At 48.9% G+C, this 18,702-nt stretch overlaps 1 protein-coding gene across 1 annotated transcript; it reads left to right on the top strand.

The window, feature by feature from the left end:
* The first annotated feature begins 6,798 nt into the window (after window positions 1-6,798).
* Window positions 6,799-8,370, top strand: S100A12 (S100 calcium binding protein A12). Its single transcript, XM_022559599.2, has 3 exons — window positions 6,799-6,921; window positions 7,488-7,645; window positions 8,112-8,370. Exons 2-3 carry the CDS (start codon window positions 7,508-7,510, stop codon window positions 8,250-8,252), a joined length of 279 nt encoding a protein of 92 aa, XP_022415307.2. The 5' UTR covers window positions 6,799-6,921; window positions 7,488-7,507; the 3' UTR covers window positions 8,253-8,370.
* Window positions 8,371-18,702: the final 10,332 nt, after the last annotated feature.

Raw genomic sequence — 18,702 nt, forward strand, 5'->3', positions numbered from 1 at the left:
AAAACGGAAAAAAAAAAAAAAAAGCCTTGGCTATGGGGGCAGAGTTTAGGCAGGGGTGGAACTTAGGCAGGGGCGGGGTTTAGGATGGGTGGGACCTGGGTGGGTGGGTGGGTGATGTTTGAGTGTGGGGCGGGGCCTAGGCTCAGGACCCACTTAGCCAGAAAAGGCCCTGGGGGCGGGGCCTAGGCAGGTGATTTTCAAGCATCGGGCGGGCAGGGCCTCTGCTTAGGGCCTGTGGGGGAGGGGGAGAGGCAGCACATGGAAAGAAGGGCCTCTGGATTGTGGAGTTCCGGAGTTTGGAGGTAAGGGCCTGGGTGAGGGCATGTGGATGGGGTTTAGGCCCAGTGTGGTTGGAGGGGGTCTCAGAGGGAGTCTCCGAGTGTAGAGGTAGGGCCCTGGTGGGGCTGTAGGGGCAGGGCTTGGGCTCTGCACGGCAGCAGGGAGGCTCCGAGGGCAGAGGATTAGGCCTGGGAGCCCAACGGGCTCCCCAGGTCCCTAAGTGGACAGGGAAAGCACTGGCCCCATTCCCTTCCGTTCCTCTGTGCCCCCCTCCCCGGGTCTCTCCCAGGGTCTCCCCTGTCCCCACTGGACCCCTAACCATGGGTGGATCCCGCTGGGTTTAGGAACACTCTTCCCCTCCCCCAGCCACCCCTCAGGGGTGCCAGTCCTGTAGGTCTGGCCTTTACTTTTGCTCCCCCTTCCCTCCCTCTCCCTCAGGACCCATGAGGCTGGAGGGGGCCTTGGTGGACAGAGCATCAGGCCTGGGATCTCAGCAGACTCCTGGGGGCCCAAGTGGGCAGGGGAAACCTGGTCACACTCCCTTTTGATCCTCTGCCCTCCCAATGGTCCCCCAATTTCCCCCTTTGGACGTGGGATCTCTTCCCCTTCCCCAGCCGCCCCTCAGGGACATCAGTCCCATCCCACCTCCACTTTTCCTCTCCCTCACTCCCCGCCTTGCCCCACGTCCTACCTGGTCACTGGGGGTTCCTCCCATCCCCTTAGGTGTCCATGGTCCCCCACCGGTGCCTGGTAGGTGTCCTAGTTGTGCAGAGACCCAAATTCTGCGTCCTCCTAGTCCACCATCTTGACTCTGCCCCCTGTGTCATATTTTTGATTCCACATATAAGTGATATCATGTGACATTTGTCTTTCTCTTTCTAACTTACTTCACTTGGTATGAAAATCTCTAGTTTCATCCATGTTGCTGCAAATGGCATTATTTCATTCTTTTTTATGACTGAGTAGTATTCCATTGTATATACATACCACATATTCTTTATCCATTCATCTGTCCATGGACATTTAGGTTGCTTCCATGTCTTGGCTAGTAACAAATCATTCTTGAAGCACACCTGACTACTCTGCTGGCTTGTCTGGGGACTCTCAGAGAATTACATTTTTTAGCAAACAAGAAATTCTTTAATTTCTTTCTTCTCTGCTTTCTGGAATATTTTGCCAATCACCTGGTTTCTGTCCAGGGGACTAAGGCCTCCTGTAGATTTACAGATGTTTGTTGTTTTATTTTGTCTTATAATGGACATATGCTATGTGTAGTCTTTTTTATGTATGAAAACGATATGGAATGCAGTAGTAAGGGAGGGAAAGAAAATAAACAAAAAGAAGCATCCTTTTGGAGTTCTTTAATCAGTCTCACCCCTTTGAGTGGCATCCTCAAAGACAGCATGACTATTATTGTTCAATGACATAAATTTACAGTCCTGCAAGATGAAAAAGACCTACAGACCTGCTATACAACACAGTGACTGCGGTTAATGATGTGGTATCGTGCACGCAAATGTTTGTTAAGCAGGTAATGTCACTCTAAGTGTTCTTACCACAGAAACCAAAAACAAAACTAAAGGTACTCAAAGAAAATTTTGGAGGTGATGGATGTGCTTATGACATCGATTGTGGTGACCGTATCATAGGTGTTTTCATGTGTCCAAACTCATTAAGTTTTACGCATTAAATATGTGCAGTTTTTGTACATCAATTATGTCTCAATAAAGCTGTTAAAAAACTAGTTAATTTCACCTGAAAAAGTAAAAAGAAAGGAAACAGTGACCTTGGACAGTCTCTGCCACACCCGATTTCCTAACATAATCACAGCCTGGTCTCAACATCAGTTGTCTAATTCTTTATTTTTTAATTTTTTTAATTTTATTTTATTTACTTTTATATACAGCAGGTTATCCATTTTATACATATTAGTGTATATATGTCAATCCCAATCTCCCAATTCATCACCCCCCGCCAATTGTCTAATTCTGAAGGGCAAATTAGTCCATGATGCTGAGTAATCTGGATGAAACTTCAATTTGAATCGTGACATGATTTGTTCAGTTGCGGATAAACACACCATTACAAGCATCTTATTTTCCTGCCGTTTGCTCATGCTCCTACCTGTCCAGTTTCTCCTCTTGTGGCCTCCCCATCCCTGAATTGCTCAAACACCCCAGGGGCTTTCTTAACCCATTGCTGGGATCTGTTCTGCCTCCACAAGCCAAAGGGGCAGGGAGCTGGGGTCTCACTCACTTGTCCCCCAAAAGCAGTAGCTTCTTGTGCTTGTAAGGTGTGGTCATTGAAGCCTGGGCTGTGCAGTTTTAGGGGCAAACTGCTAGCTACTGCTGCTGGGGTGGTGCAGGTCCTCATCCACGCCTCAGTGGTGCTCCATATGGGGCCTGGACCCTCCTCCTTTCTGTATATGTTGCTATGGTAACTGGGTTACCACAAAGCATGCAGGGGAGTCTGTGGTACTGAATGGAGGTCACCAGGCTAGAGTTCAAAAGATTTTATTTCAGAGGTCTTGAAAACCTCTTCCTACCATGGCACTTTGATCACGGTCATCATAGCCCAACTTGACAGCTTTTTCTAACTTCCAAATTTGGAGGCTGTGACGGGAAAGTGGGGGAAGGCATAGAGGGATTGCTGTCTCACTTCCTGAAAACCCTGGGATACTTTTTGAAAGCTGGTCCAGTGACTAGCTTTGCACCCCAGAATAACTGAGGGAGAGGTCTTCCTCCCCCTTTAGACATAAAAGATTTTTGACATTCTGCTTGCCAAAACTGAGGATAAAGCTGATGATTTATTTTGTTCAAACAAGAAGAAGCAACGCCTCTCCTTTCCTGGCCTTTTTAGCTCTGTCCCCGCTTTACCAGAGAGCCTTTCCCGTCTATGTCCTCCCAAGACTGTAAGCTCAGTGAGGTCAGTACCATGTCTGTCCTGTTCATGGTTGCTTTCCCCAGTGCCTGGCCAGCAGTGACTAGCAGATATGAAGGGCCAGGAAGTGTTTGCCAGGTGAAGAAACCCACACTCCTCATCATTGCTCAGAAGTAAGAGTGGATCTGAGGCTCTCTTCACATCTCTGGGGATGGTATCCCTTTAGACCCAGCGCCTCCCATCCTTTAAAGCAATGTCACCCTCTTTTTCCCTCTCTTTGCTTACCTGGGAGTTTATTTCCCTCCTGGAGAAGCATTTTTCAGAGAAGGTGCCTCTATAAGGGTAGGGCACTCATATTTATTGTCTCTACCCAGAGCCAGGCTCTGGGCTAACTTGGAGGGTAAACCCAGGTCGGTGGGTTGCCATTCTGCCCCTTCTGGTCACCCTGCCCCATTTTATGCTCTACGTGTGCCCCTCCCCATTTCTTGATGTGACTAACAGAGTCATTTCGGTTGCCATGAGTACTTTTTGGGTAATTTAAAATTTTGGTATCATTTCAATTTGATGTAATTTAGTTTGATAAGTCCAAACTTATAGAAAAATTGCAAGTACAGTACAAGCAATTCCCATATACTCTTTACTCAGATTTACCAGTTTAATTCATTGTTTTTTGCATTATGAAAATTTAGTTACCTTGATATACTTTTTCGAGGTGTTTACATGATCACATTCAGTGTATTCCTCCTGAAGCTCTGTCTATCTTCTACTTTAGAGCATGTGTTTATTTCTTGTTGAGGTTAGAAGAGTTAGAATGAATTCACATTTTTGCTAGTTAAAATATTTTCTAATGTGCTGGGTTCCCCACCATTGTCAAGGTATTTTGACTAACTTTATAGAGGAAGTTGTGAAAGTAAATCTCTATCAACTTGGCTCAAAATTTACTTGAAAAGTTTGTTTCCTGTTGTGTAGTATGCTATTACTTTTTGTGCATAATGACTTCAGAGGCAGTAGTATTTTTCTCAATTAATAAACTTTATTTTTCAGGGGCAGTTTTAGGTTTACAGAAAAACCGAGCAGAAAGTCCAGTGAGTTCTCACATAGTCCCTTAGCCCTCACTCCCCCAGCTCCCTTGTTATTGACATCTTGTATTGGTGTGGTATGTTTGCTACAATTGATGAGCGAACATTAATGCATTATTGTTAACCAAAATCCATAGTTCATGTTACTGTTCACTCTTTGCATTGTACATTCTATGGGTTTTGACAAATGTAAAATGACATGCATCTACCATTGCAGTATCATCTATATCAAACTACCAACAAAAGAGTTTCCCATACTCTTCATCCTTCTTGGCTGCCATGAGCATCAGCTTCCTACACAGTCTTGGCCTTGAGGAGTTCCTATTGATGGGGAGGTAGGACCAGCCCAAGGAATAGCCAGGAGGCCACCAGTCTCTGGAATACCCTTGGGAGCACCAAGGCCAGCAGCAGGAGGGAACATCAGTTGGGTTTGGCCTTTCCTGTTGGGCCCAATCCTACATTTTCAGTGAGGTCAGGTGGGAGGAAGGAGGAAGGTAAGACAAGTGATATTATTCCCTGTGCCAGGAACTGTGTCAGGAGCCTTCTGTGTGAACTCCCTTGACTTCTGGAAGTCCTTTCTGGACGGGCACAGGTGTAGGGGCTGGTGCTCAGAGGGAAAGCTGGAGTGTAGTCTCCTCCACCAGTGGACGCTCTTCAAGACGTAGAAGAGGCAGGTCTCTTTGTTCTGCTAGGAGACCCCCAGTATTCAGTGGCCAGGCCCCGGAGGGCTGGCTCTGGGCTCATGTTCATGCTGGCTGGGCTAAATGATCCACACATCCATGCTGGGTGGGTAAGGGCAAAAGAAAAGCCAACTTAAAGATGGCACCTTACTGTTTTCAAGCCTTTTCTCATATATTCTGTCAGCTGAGCCTCATAACAAATCTGGGAACTAAAGGAGTCCGGTGAGGTGACCACACAAATGAAGAAACAGGCTCATAGAGGTCAAAGGCTTGCCCAAGGGCACAGGCTGGTCCCTGGCACCCTTCCCACTGTGGCCTGCCAGGCAGCCCTGGTTCTCCCAAGTCCCCCTGCCAGTGTGGAATCCAGGTCGCTAGTCTCGGCCTGACTAGTGCCCCCCAACCCCCCACCCCCATTACGTGCGGTGAACTCTTCCTACGATTCAGGAAGGTGTCTGAACCCATTAGATTGCAGACTCCGGGAGAGCAGCCACGGAATTTGTGCTGCTCTGTCCCCGAGTCTCACACAGTGAGTTGGAGGGTGTGGGGGAGCGTGGAAGAAAGAATTTTTAAAAAGGCTAATCAAGAATTGATGGCATTAGGACACAAACTGGAAGGAAAAGGTCAGGGTCTGATATAAGATTGTGTCATTTACCAAAAATTAGGTTTTCTACAAAAAGTATGAGCATGTAGTATTATTATTATTTTAAAAATAAATTTATTTATTTATTTTATTTATGGCTGTGTTGGGTCTTCTTTGCTGCGCGCGGGCTTTCTCTAGTTGCGGCCAGCGGGGGCTACTCTTCGTTGTGATGCGTGGGCTTCTTCTCATTGTGGTGGCTTCTCTTGTTGCGGAGCATGGGCCCTAGGCACACGGGCTTCAGTAGTTGTGACACGTGGGCTCAACAGTTGTGGCTTGTGGGCTCTAGAGCGCAGGCTCAGTAGTTGTGGCGCACGGGCTTCGTTGCTCCACGGCATGTGGGATCTTCCCGGACCAGGTCTCGAACTCGTGTCCCCTGCATTGGCAGGTGGATTCTTAACCACTGCGCCACCAGGGAAGCCCCAAGCATGTATTATTTTTGATAACAAAAAACTATTCTCATTTTAGGGAAAAATTACAAAATGGCAAAGGTTTTGAAAGTAGACAATTTTGGATTTGGCACTTAGAAAAGTTCCTTAACCTTAACTCATTTTCTTCATCTGCAAAATGGGGAAACCGTTAGCGCTGTTGGAGTGAAGCCTGTTTGGAGAATTAGGTGAGGGTTTGTGTAAGGCAGTGTCTGGCATGATGTGAGTGCCCAATACATGGTCCCTTTTAAAAACACTTAGGGAATTCCCTGGTGGTCCAGTGGTTAGGACTAGGTGCTTTCACTGCTGTGGACTGGGTTCAGTCCCTGGTCAGGAAACTAAGATCCTGGAAGCTGCACTGCACGGCCAACAAACAAACAAACAAACACTTAGACTTTAGTTCAGAACATTTTTAGATTTATGGAAAAATTGAGAAAATAATATAGAGAGTTCCAGTATTCCTGCACACAGTCTCCCCTATTGTTAACATCTTACATAGTGTGGTACGTTCGTTACAATTAATCAGCAGCTCTTGACACGTTGTTATCAACTAAGTTCCATACTTTGTATTCAGATTTCTTTAGTTTTAAACCCATGTCCTTTTTCTTTTCCCAGATTACATGTCTACTTTGATTGCTTTTATTATCACTATCACTTTTGTTGCACAGACACTCAGCAAATGCCTCTCCCCAGCCCTTCCCTTTCCGGGTAGGAGCCATGCCTGCAGTGAAACTTGTTCTCTTGCAATCTGAACTGCCCATTTTGCAGTCAGTGCCGCATGTTTGAAGCTTCTCTTGAGCAACAGAGAAACATGCCCCATGGTGAATGAGAGAAGTTTCTTCGCTCGAGGTCAAAGGTGACACCTGCCTTATAAAAACCCTCCCTGGCTCAGGGCTCCTCACCAGTGCTGCTGCCTCCACACTTCTGTGCATTGAGGGGTAAGTGTCCTTTCCTTGGCTGGGCCTTCAGGGGGCCACTTGGCAGGCTGTTGGAAGCTACAACCCCCTGCCTGCTGGAGCCGCTCTGGGCTGACTGCATTTTGGGCCCAAGGATGCCAGCTCTTGCTGTGCTAGGAAGACCCAGTCTCAGGACTTGGGGATGGCCAAGGTGGGTGGGGTGGCTGGCATCTGTAAGGGCCTTTAAGTACCAACACTTGGGGGAAAGGGAACAGCCTGGCCAACCACAGCACCCTTCCCAGGTGAGCTTGAGTGATTAACAACCTCTGGACTATAGTCCCCAGGAGATGGGGGGACATGGAACACCGCGACAGTTAAGGCTGATTCTTTTAGACTTTAGGTGGTATTCTATGTCCTTCTCCCCTCGTCCTATTTGCAAATGAGAACATTCACCGTGGATCAAACACAGAGCAGAGAGAACGCAGAGCAGACCCAGGGGTAGTCATCCCTTGTCTAAACCTTTGATACAGAAAGAGAGGAGAGAGTGGAAGTGCTGTGGGGTGGGGGAGGAACTGCCCCTTGACAAGACCTCCCTTGTCTCTTTGAAGGTGAATGCGAAGTTAGGGAGATGACGAAGCTGGAAGACCACCTGGAGGGAATCATCAACATCTTCCACCATTACTCCATTCGGCTGGGGAATTATGACACCCTCAACAAGAGTGAGCTGAAGAAGCTGATCACAAAGGAACTTCCAAATGCCCTCAAGGTACGTGATGCTCCTCTCTTGGAAAAGTTGCCCGACCCCCTGCACTGAGGGCAGTGGCAAGGCCTGAAGGATGATGGTGGGACAAGGGGTGGGTTCTTCCCAGTTTGAGCTTCCAAGGATGTCTCCCCCCACCCCGCCGCCAGCTGTGGGACAGGGGCTCTGCCTCCCTCTCTGAATAACTCCCACCATCACCTTAGGCTCTGCTCCTTCCTGTCTCTGTAGAGTGGAGAGAGGCAGGGCAGGGCGGGATTGGATTGCTGAGCTACACAGCATCTTCTAGGTTAAGACTTTATTCTAGGATGGCCCAAGACAGCTGCTTCTCTGTGTCTTCTGTTTTCTCACATTGGATTCTCCCACATAGTTTTGGCTAATCAGTTGGTGTTCCCGGGCCTCCCTAAGCTGAGTTCTGAGGGATTCGAGGCCTGGATAAAGGGGAGCTCACTGTCCCTGCTTTCCCTTCTCCAAGAACACCAAAGACCAACCTTCCATTGACAAACTATTCCAAGAGCTGGATGCTGATAAAGATGCACAGGTCACCTTTGAGGAATTCGTAGTCCTGGTGTCCAGGGTGCTGAAGACTGCCCATGAGGCTATCCACCAAGAGTAGAAGCTCTGATGGGCTCTTCCCAGCAATGTCCCCAAGAAGACTTTCCCTTCTCCTCACCGAAGTTTGCCTTGCCTGAAGGAAGCGAGAGTTAATAAAAGTACCCTTGAACAGTTCATAACAGTGTCTGTGTACTTTTTTTCTTTCACAAAACTTGATCCTTCCTCACCCCTGCTGTTCCGACAGTCCCCATTTAGACCTCTGAGAACCCCTGCTCTGTTCATTTGTTCACCAATAATTTATTAAATGTCCCCTATTTGTTCATTTATTCATTTATTTAACAAATATTTACTGAGCATCTATAATAGCCAGAGACCAAAGACGTGAAGTCCCTATCCTCTTGGGGCTTGCATTCTATTGGGGAGGGGATAGAAAATGAACCAACAGACAAACCACTAGGTATTACCATAAAGATATATCATATGATACACTGGTAGGTAATGATATGTGATATGAAGAAAGCTAAAGCAAGGAAATAAGGGGCAGAGGGAAGGACAGGGATACTGTAAATATGATAATTGAGGGATGTGTTTGAGCAGAAATCTAAAAGAAAGGAAGGAGAGCAGCCTGCGGTTGTCTGTGGGTCAAGAGTTCCTGCAGAGAGAGGCTAAGGCCCTGAGACAGGCATGTGTCTAACCTGCTCAAAGACCAGCACAGTGGCGGATGCAGATCTGAGGTGGGGCTGGTGGGAGACCACAGCCTTCAGGAAACAGGGAGCAGGGAGCAGGGGCTTACAGCCTGTGGGGAGGGCCTTGGACTTTGTGCCAAGTGTGCTAAGGAGCCACAGGGGGTTTTGAGCAAGAGAGTGAGATGATTGATTTCACTTATGTTTCCTGTGTGGGCCATGAAACTTGGGGCTGAACTTTGAAAGGGTGTGTGAAGAAGAGTGACAGGACGAGGGGGAGAGCATGAGCTCTGTCCAGCACAGGATAAGGGGAGGGAAGACTTCTTGGGCCAGACTCCCTCCCCATGCTGGTCTAGTCCATGTTCTTTGTGAAATGTTCCCCTAGGACTAAGCTGCTCTCCTTCTGTGCTCTTCTCTCCTGCTGTGATTCTGTATCTACTAATGTGCTTATTTGTTCTATGTCCGTCTCCTCAATGGATGGGTGTGTGTGAGAGTAGGCACTGGGTCTCTAGCAGCAGCACTGTGCCTGGCATGCAGTAGGTGTTTCAGAAATACCTCTTACAAGGATGAATGTATGGAAATCAATAGGCTATTTATTTGATTCCCTGTAAACGGTCCAGAGGGAAACAGGAGGGAGCATGGTCTCTGAGGACAGGAATAATCTCCCTAGGGGGCAAGTGTTGGGTCACTATTCCCTGGTGAAAAGTGCATTCAGTCTGAATGGGCAGAAGTCACTGGGGACCTCCCTGCCCACCAACCCCTGTCTGGTGCTGAGTCAGGTCTGGGATAGATGGGGTGTCCCTTTAGTCCAGAGGTCAAGAGGTCAATTTTGTCAAGATGTCAGAGTACCCGTATGTTATGGGCTGAATGTTTGTGTGCCCTCCCAAATTCACTTGTTGAAGCCCTAACCCCCAGTGTGATGGTATTTGGAGATGGGGCCTTTGGGAGGTAATTAGATTAGGTCATGAGGGTGGGACACTCGTGATGGGATTAGTGCCTTTATAAGAAGAAGAACAGAGAGAGATTTCTCTCTCTCTCCATGAGCACACAGCAAGTCTACAAGCCAGGAAGAGAGCCCTCCCCAGGCCCCCAACCATCGCTGGCAGCCTGATCCCAGATGTCCAGCCTCTAGAACTGGGAGAATAAATGTCTGTTGTTTAAGCCATCCAGCCTATGGCATTCGTTCTCGCAGCCTAAGCAGGCCAGGACACCACAGTCGCAGCAGCCAGGGCACAGCCTTGGCCTCTGGCAGACGCACTAGTGGCTGCTCCCCTGCTCCCTCCTCAGCAGGAGGGACAGGCCAGGAGGGCAGAGTGTATGACGACATTTTTAAAAGGTGAGGTAACTTGCTGGAGCCCAGGTATGACTGATATGAGGAAAAGTGAGAAGAGAAGCTTTATATTGGGGCAGAGGTGGGTTTGTATTTTGGTTTATTTGGTGCAAACCTGGGTGGAGATGGCGCACAGGAAGCTGGGATTCAGGACTGAGGCCAGAAAGTGACGAGTCCTGGCCACAGAAGCCCCAGGGCTGGAGGTCTGCTGGGCTGCCCAGCAGAGGAAACTACTATGTCATGAGATGTGGATCTGAGGCAAAGCTGAGGCAGGTGGGAAGTGTGGAAAGTATGCGAGGAAGCAGGAGCCTGTGGAGACCCTCTCCTGGGGATGGGGCAGGGGGAGAGGCTGAAGATGAGGGTGGAGTGGGATTGGCCAAAGATGAAGGAATTCAGGACCCAGAGAAGGCAGTCTTGGAATGGCCCAAGCCTGGAAGTCTTCCATCACTGATTGAGAAAGGGGGACCATTCAGGGAAAGCCCTCACTTGCTGAGTGACCTTGGGAAGAACAGTTTGCCTCTCTGGATCTCTGTCCTCATTATTGAAGAATTCAAAGGAATTCGGTGAATTCATTTGAAGAGTTTAGACTAGGTGAACACTCAGGTGTCATCCAATTTTAATGTTCTGAGATACTTGGATGGGATGGAGAACTTTGAGTAGGATCTAGAAGGATGAGAATGAAGTTATATTTGGGCACTGAAAGGGTAGTGGACCAAGTATGAAGATTAAAGTTATATTTCTGGATTCAGATCCTAGTTTTACCACTTACTAATTGTGAGACCTTGAGCAAGTTACTTAAAATATCTAAGCCTCAGTTTCCCCATCAATAAAATGGGAATAAAAGCAGCACCTTTCCCAGAGTTGAGGTGAGGATTAGATAACCTAGCAACACGTGTAAAGCACTTAGCACAGCATCTGATGCTGAGTAAGCACTCACTAGGTATTAGCATTAATAGTAAAATACTAATTTATATAGGAGGTTTTAGTTACATTTGGTCAGCTATCTTCTCTCTGCTGCAGCCACAACAGGTAAAGGTTATTTTAAACCAAAGCACAGATTTAGGTTACATTTTAGGGGTAACTTGGGTAAAGTTGACCAGTATTATACAAGTAACTAAGGGCAGTTAGGTGCTGTCTTTCTCTAAAGGCCTTTAAACGAAAGGCCAGAGCAACAAGCTGTGCCCTTGCTTAATGAATTCATGTGTATCTGTGGCCACTCTGATGTATATGGTAATGTTAACATCTGGTAAAAACCAGCAACCAACCAACCAACCAGCAACCAACCAACCAACCAACCAGCCACCAACCAGCCAGCCAACCACCCAACCAAACAGCCATCCAGCCAGCCATCCAGCCAACCATCCATCCATCCAGCCAGTCAACTAACCAACCAACCAGCCAGCCAGCCAACCACCCACCCACCCACCCAACCAACCAACCAATAAGAACAAAAGCGAGCACATTTGCTATTGTGAAAACAATCACAGCCATGATTTTGTTTCAAAATAGCCAACTGAACCACAAATTGAACTTCAATCATATTTAGAAAAATGTTAAGGGTCCCCAAACATGGTCAAAATCCATCAGTCGGAGAGGCACACAAGGCTGATGAAAAGAGCCTTCAACCTGGAATAAAATGTACTAGGTTAGCCTCCCGGCTCAACTGCTTCTTGGCTCTGTGAGTTTGAGCAAATGACCTTGCTTCTCTGAGCTGGTCTCTCACCTTTAAAGTGCGATGTTTGGACCAGGTGATCTCTGGTCCCTTCGTCAAAATGCAGAGCCTGGTCCCCGGACGATGGCAGGTATCACGAAACAAGCAAACAGATACGAGGACACTTAGAACCACAGGACCACAGAGATTGGACATGTCCTCTCCAGCATCTCGCCATTGACCTCCTGTCCACTGCCATGAGCCCTAGTCTCCAGCCATTCCAGAACGTTCTCCAGTTTCCCCATGGACTGTCAGACGTCTTGGATTTTGCACCTGCTGTCCTACTGTTCTCTTTGTCTGAAGTGCCCTCTTTTCCCTTCATTCACAAACATTTAAAAAGTGTCTGGGGCTTCACTGGTGGCGCAGTGCAGGGGACACGGGTTCGTGCCCTGGTCCGGGAAGATCCCACATGCTGCGGAGCGGCTGGGCCCGTGAGCCATGGCCGCTGAGCCTGTGCGTCCAGAGCCTGTGCTCCGCAACAGGAGAGGCCACAACAGTGAGAGGCCCGCATACCGAAAAAAAAAAAAAGTGTCTGATACTCTGTTGTAGTTACCAAGCTACCGGGCCCTTCTTTGGCTCTGGAACTCCTGCTCACCCACCAAGGCCCAATCCAAATGGCACAACCTCCAGGGAGCTATCCTGCTCACACCCCCTCCCATATTTCCACCTCCTATCCAGAGTGGCTTTCAACTTGGGGACTCTAGGACTTACCTTCCTGTCCTGCCGACAGGCTGCTTTGGGGATGATGAGTCTGACAGAGCCCTCTGGGCAAGAGAGTTAGTATGTGACAAGGGACCCATGCCCTTCAGGAGGATGTCGCAGGCCGGTAGGCTGTTGCACATTGTGAGTCAAGCCAACATGCATATTGGGGCTTTGGAAGTCAGGAGAAGGATCTGGATTCAATGGGATGGTTACAGGGACCCCCTGGTGCAAGAATGGCTAGGACTCTTCATTTAACTTGGTCAATATAAAAGTCTTCAAAGTTAAAAGGAAGCAAAGCAGGCTGTGAAGGGCAAGCCCCTGACTTCCTATGCTTCTCTGATTTCTCTCATTACCTAACCCAGCCCCAGGCAAGCAGAACCCCCGCCCTTTCAGCATTAGCCTGAGGAATGTTTCCTTAATCCTCCCTCCCCCGCAGGCAGGCCTGCACTTGCCCAAGAAGACAGAAGAAAAGCACCTCCTCTGTGCTCCCAGGGCATCTGATCCTTATTACCGTTGCTTTTCTTTTGGCCACAATGTAATATTGAAAATAGCTATTTAGGTGTCTGTTGCCCCCATTAGGTTGAAGGCTCCTTGAGGGCAGGGGACCTAGCAGAGTGTTTGACACAAAGACTGGGCTCAATAAATCCCTGCAACAGCCTCCAACCTGGTCCCCACCCCCTCATCCACACAACAGCCAGCGTGATGTCCAAACATAATTCATGTGTCACTACCTGACGAAGACCCTCCAGACTTTCTCCAGTGCTTTTTGTCACCCAGGTCTCATTTCCATTGTCACCTCCCCAGGGAAGCCCTGTCTGGTTCCCCAGCCCTGCTAGTAGTTGTTCTAGCACGTCTTCCTCTTGCAGTGGAGCTCATACCCACCTGGAATGATCTATTCTTTCTTCCTCCATTTGTTTCTTGCCTGAGTCTCCCTAAGCATAAGCTCCAGCCGAACAGGGACCTGCTGTGTTTTATGAGCTTGTGACAGTGTCCTGCCTACAGGGGTCCTTTAATGAACGAATAACTGATGAATGTTGGTTTAGTAGAATTGAGTTACTGTTTGCTAACTGAAGGGACCAACAGCTAAAAAGTGAGATGCTTGTGATGGAGGGTGGGGGCAACTGGCAGCAAATATGCCCCATCACAGAAGACTTTGGAGACTTTGCTGTGGAGAGGACATGCTTCCGCTTCTCTTTTCCAGGCTCAATGCTCTCAAGCCCTTCAACTGTTTCCCTTTGTGATTTTCTCCTTCCATTGTTAATGGGCATCTTGAAAGCTGAGCATCTTTTGTTTTGGAGGAATCATCCCTGGTGAGATGTGACCCTGAGTTACATCTCAAAGGCATTCCCCTCCTTGGCAGCACCCAAGCACCTTGGGACTGCACCTCAGCCCTGAGACCAGGAGGGCAGAAAGCAGCAAGTGAGGGAGAGACTCAGGGAGAGAATGTAGGAAGGGAAGATAGAGAAAGAGAGGGACAAACCAAGAGGGAGAGGGAGAAGAGAGGAGGGGGATGGACGGAAGTGAGCTGGGTTGCCCCGTGCCCCAAGCCGGAATCCTGCCACCTTGATGCACCCGTCCGGGGATCACCCTCCTCTTCACCCCTCGCCTCAGGTCTTCTCAACAGTCCCCCTCTCACTGTACAATCTCACCATACATGTGACAATTCTGGGTACATGGGCAAAAGTGGGAGAGTTCGCAGAGAAAAGGAAACCCTGGGACGCTCACAGGAGGCCAGCCGTCCCCTGGTGTCCACTTTCCCTGTCTTGTGTGTGCAGTGGGGACCTCTGAGGACGGGGGTTGGGGGTCCAGTTTGGCCAGGAGGATGACCTGAGTCTTGGGGTAGAGGAATTGTTTCAGGCCTGAGTCCCAAGAGGCAACAGGACTTGAGCAACAAATTGTTTCAGTTCTGTTGTCACTTTGGTAATTGGAGTGTCAAAATCTATGACACTGGGCTTTCTAAACCATGTTTTCAGCAATTCCTGGGAGGGGGCAGGGTGTTGAGGTTGGATTCTGGAGTTTACTTCACAGAAGGGCTTGTGTCAGGCTTGTGTAAGATTGCCTCAGCCGGCTGGTGAAAGCTGAGGCATTTCTTTCTGGCAAGGTCTTGGGAAACAGCACACAATTCTCTTCTTCCTCTAGGGGTTGTGGGGCATGCCTGCCTTGCTGACTTGGGGCCTGGGTAGTTTGAGACCCTGGCTGAAGGCATCATCTTCTCTGAGAAGTACCACCTCAGGCTCTCCTAGCCTCACCTGGACTATCGCAGCAGCATCCTAACCTGTCTCATTTCCACCCCAAATCATCCCACACACCACAGACAGACTTTTCTAAAATACAAGTATGATTATATCATTTCCCTCCCCAAACCTCCACTGCTTCTGCCCTCCGTTCTCCGGATGAAATTGTAGCTCTGTGGCCTAGTGTCTGTCCCCCTCTCCTCTGCATCTCCCACCTCCCCCTCTTCCACCCCCAGGAGTCCTCATTGTTGCTCAAACCCCACATCTGACCACGTCCAGGCCTTTGCACACGTGCTCTCCTCCTTCTGAAGTATCTGCACGTTTTTCCCAGGATGCCTGTGGCCACCAGACTTAACTCACCCCCCACAGGGAGACCGCCCAACTGAAGGACAGCCCTCCTATCTCTAAGCCCCACAGAACTTTATCCCTTTCTGGCCTTTCATTTTTTTATATCGGAATCATTTGAGGAGCTGTCTCGTCTGCCCTGCAGTCCTGGGAGTTCCTTAATGATAGAATGAAGCCATATTTATCATGGGGGCCCCTCAGAGCATTATACAGAGCCCAACATACAGCAAGTCTGCTGTTAATGTCTGATGAGTGAATGAGAAGACAAATGAGTAGATGCTATAAGAATTCATCTCTGTGGCCAGTTCTGGAAGCATTTCATACCACCGAGGCCCCAGAACATGTTCTGAGCATTGTTAAGCCTCCGGGCAGCATCCAGCAGCTGCCACTGTACTTCTCCACCACGCCCAGAAAGGTACACAGAAGTTCAGGTTCCACTGCCAAGGAGGGCAACTCCCTCTTATAGGAACTGAGGGACAGGCATCTGACAACAGGCTTTCTCTGTTCTTTAATCACTGTTATGCTGGGGAACCCCCAAAGCTTTTGTTCCTTGAAAGGACTCATTGATCCTAGAGGTAGTCAGCAATTTTCACTTGGAGTGGGAATCTTAACCTTCACTCTGACACTCTTATTCTTTACCTGAGGGAAGAATCCAGCTCTTCTCTACTCAATAGAACCAGTCTTTTTGGGGGTGAAGGGGACTAATGGGATGGAAGGGCTAAGTCACCTTGATCAGCTCTTTTTTAAGAAAATCCTACAGGGCTTTGTGAAAGTGGATTGCTGTAGACCTTCCCGCGGGGCCTAGAACAGCCTCCTCCTCTCAGACCAAGCTAGCAGAGAAATAGGCAAAACGGGGAACCCTTGGGATCAATGAAGCTCTGTCCCCTGCCGTCCTGATGCCCAGTGGCTCCACCATCTCCTGGCCTCCAGATCGCCAGACCAAGGATGCACCCTTCATGCCCAAAGCAGCCCCCACCTTACCCTCTCCTCATGCAAGCTCCAGCTTCACCCTCCAGCTCCACAGGGTCCTAGGACCACCCTACCTTCCCTTGCCCATTTGAAATGCTCACTGAGAGCTTTTTCCACGTTGGTACCTGGGGACATGGGACAAATCAGCCATTGTCCCTGCATCCAGGGCCACTGCCAGACTTGCCGATAAGGGGTTACAGTTCCCTATTGCAAGTGCAAAGGTAGACGTACCGGAGAGTTCTACGGGCCTGGAGGAGGAAGCCCCCATGGGCTTGAGGAAGGTGGGTGGTCAGGGGAATCTTCATGGAGGTGGTGACATAGGTTCTAGGCCTTCATGGGCCCTAAGGGACTCACTAGAGATCTCAGGGTGGGGAGAGCATTCCTGGTACAACTGTGTAGAGGCTGTAGAAAGCCTGGATGTGATTTTGAAGAAGTGGATGGGTAGCTGCGTGCGTGGAGGAGGTTAGATTTATTCTGCATCCCCAGTGGTGTGGGAGGAAACCAGGGTTAATGCTTGGCAGGCGTGAGGAGACAGATTTTGGCTCCGTGTAATGAAGGACTTTCTAAGTGTCAGCACCAAAGGAGGATGCTCCCTTACCTGGAGGAGTTCAGGCAGAGCTGGGCCAACCGCATGGCAGGGATGCTGGGGAGAATCACTCAAGCATGAGGGTGAGGCAGGTTGGGTTAAACAAATAATGTTCAAACTTTTTTCAAGACAAATCGCTTTATTCAAATGGAAGCTTCTAGTGTGCAGCAGATGAAGGCAGAACTGGTAAGACTGAATAAAGCTGAGGAGGGGGCTCCAGAGTCCCATCCCCTTGCTGCCCTTACCTTCCAGTTTGAGATGTCATGATGATATCCAGAACCTTCTGGATTTTTTTTTTTTTTTTTTTTGCCGTATGCAGGCCTCTCACTGTTGTGGCCTCTCCCGTTGCGGAGCACAGGCTCCGGACGCGCAGGCTCAGCGGCCATGGCTCACGGGCCTAGCCGCTCCGCGGCACGTGGGATTTTCCTGGACCGGGGCACGAACCCGTGTCCCCTGCATCGGCAGGCGGACTCTCAACCACTGTGCCACCAGGGAAGCCCTGGATTTTTTAAAATACATTTTTATTGGAGTATAATTGCTTCACAATACCATGTTAGTTTCTGTTGCACAATAAAGCGAATCAGCCATATGCATACACATGTCCCCATATCCCGTCCCTCTTGAGCCTCCCTCCCATCCTCCCTATCCCACCCCCTAGGTCAATGCAAAGCACCGAGCTGATCTCCCTGTGCTGTGCTGCTGCCTCCCACCAGCCAACTATTTTACATTCGGTAGTGCGTATACGTCGATGCTACTCACTTCGCCCCAGCTTCGCCCTCCCTCTCCATGTCCTCAAGTCCATTCTCTATGTCTACCTCTTTATTTCTGCCCTACAACTAGGTTCATCGGTAACATTTTTTTTTTTAGATTCCATATATATGTGTTAGCATAAAGTATTTGTTTTTCTCTTCCTGTCTTACTGCACTCTGTATGACAGACTCTAGGTCCATCCACCTCTCTACAAGTAACTCAATTTCATTTCTTTTTATGGCTGAGTATATTCCATTGTATATATGTGCCACATCTTCTTTATCCATTCGTCTGTAGATGGACATTTATGTTGGTTCCATGTCCTGGCTATTGTAAATAGAGCTGCAATGAACATTGTGGTGCATGGCCCTTTTTGAATTTTGGTTTTCTCAGGGTATATGTCCAGTAGTGGGATTGCTGGTACATATGGTAGTTCTATTTTTAGTTTTTTAAGGAACCTCCGTACTGTTTTCCATAGTTAGAGCCTTCTGTTTTTTTTTTTTTCCCAGTGATTGAGGCATTTTATTGAAGCTTTGGCGACTGGTTGTGGGGACATTTTGCTGGTTTTAATCCCACCTCCTCTCCCTCCTTTCTCTACACCTGCCCCCAAGAAGGGAGCCTGGAGCATGTGGGGAATTTTAGAACATCTGTACAGTCAGTATCTGTTGAGAACCTACCGTGTATCAGCCACCTCTCTAGGTGCTCGGAATAAAGCAGAGAATAAGACAGATGCCATGGACTTGACCTCGTGGAGTTCACAGTCTAGTGAGGGAGCAGAGTCATAGACATATTTATGACACATTGTGATAAGCACTGGTGGGCAGAGGGGTTGGGGGGAGCCTACTCTACCTGAGGTATCTAGTCCTGGCCAGGCCACTGGTAGAACCCAGGCCTCCCAACTGCTGGGCCAGCTCTCTTTCTCCTGCACCAAGCTGCACAGCAGGGACGTGAGGGTGGGTTAGCAGGGCTGTCAGGAGATGAGTCTCCCCACCTATGGGATCCCCCAGGGGCTGGGGGCTTCTGAACCCTTCTCCCCAAGCTCACAGCCTGGAGTGGTTCCTGGAAGCACCCTCATACCCTCAAGTGGGAGCTCGGAAATCCCTGTCGCCACAGCAAAGGCTCTTAGAACAGGGCCTACACGGTCCACAGCAGGCAGGCCAGGGGCCAGGCTACAGCCAAGTGGCCTGGGGGGAGCTGGAGT

Source organism: Delphinapterus leucas, chromosome 1 (genome assembly GCF_059928025.1).
Source record: "Delphinapterus leucas isolate spDelLeu-1000000601 "Yukka" chromosome 1, BTC_Dleu_Yukka2, whole genome shotgun sequence".
In the NCBI taxonomy this organism is placed as follows: domain Eukaryota; kingdom Metazoa; phylum Chordata; class Mammalia; order Artiodactyla; family Monodontidae; genus Delphinapterus; species Delphinapterus leucas.

What these genes read in the sequence shown, in the direction of transcription:
- S100A12 (XM_022559599.2), top strand. Translation starts at nt 7,508, where the DNA reads ATGACGAAGCTGGAAGACCACCTGGAGGGAATCATCAACATCTTCCAC. An exon ending in AACTTCCAAATGCCCTCAAG is followed by an intron (nt 7,646 to 8,111) that starts GTACGTGATGCT and finishes CCCTTCTCCAAG; the next exon opens with AACACCAAAGACCAACCTTC.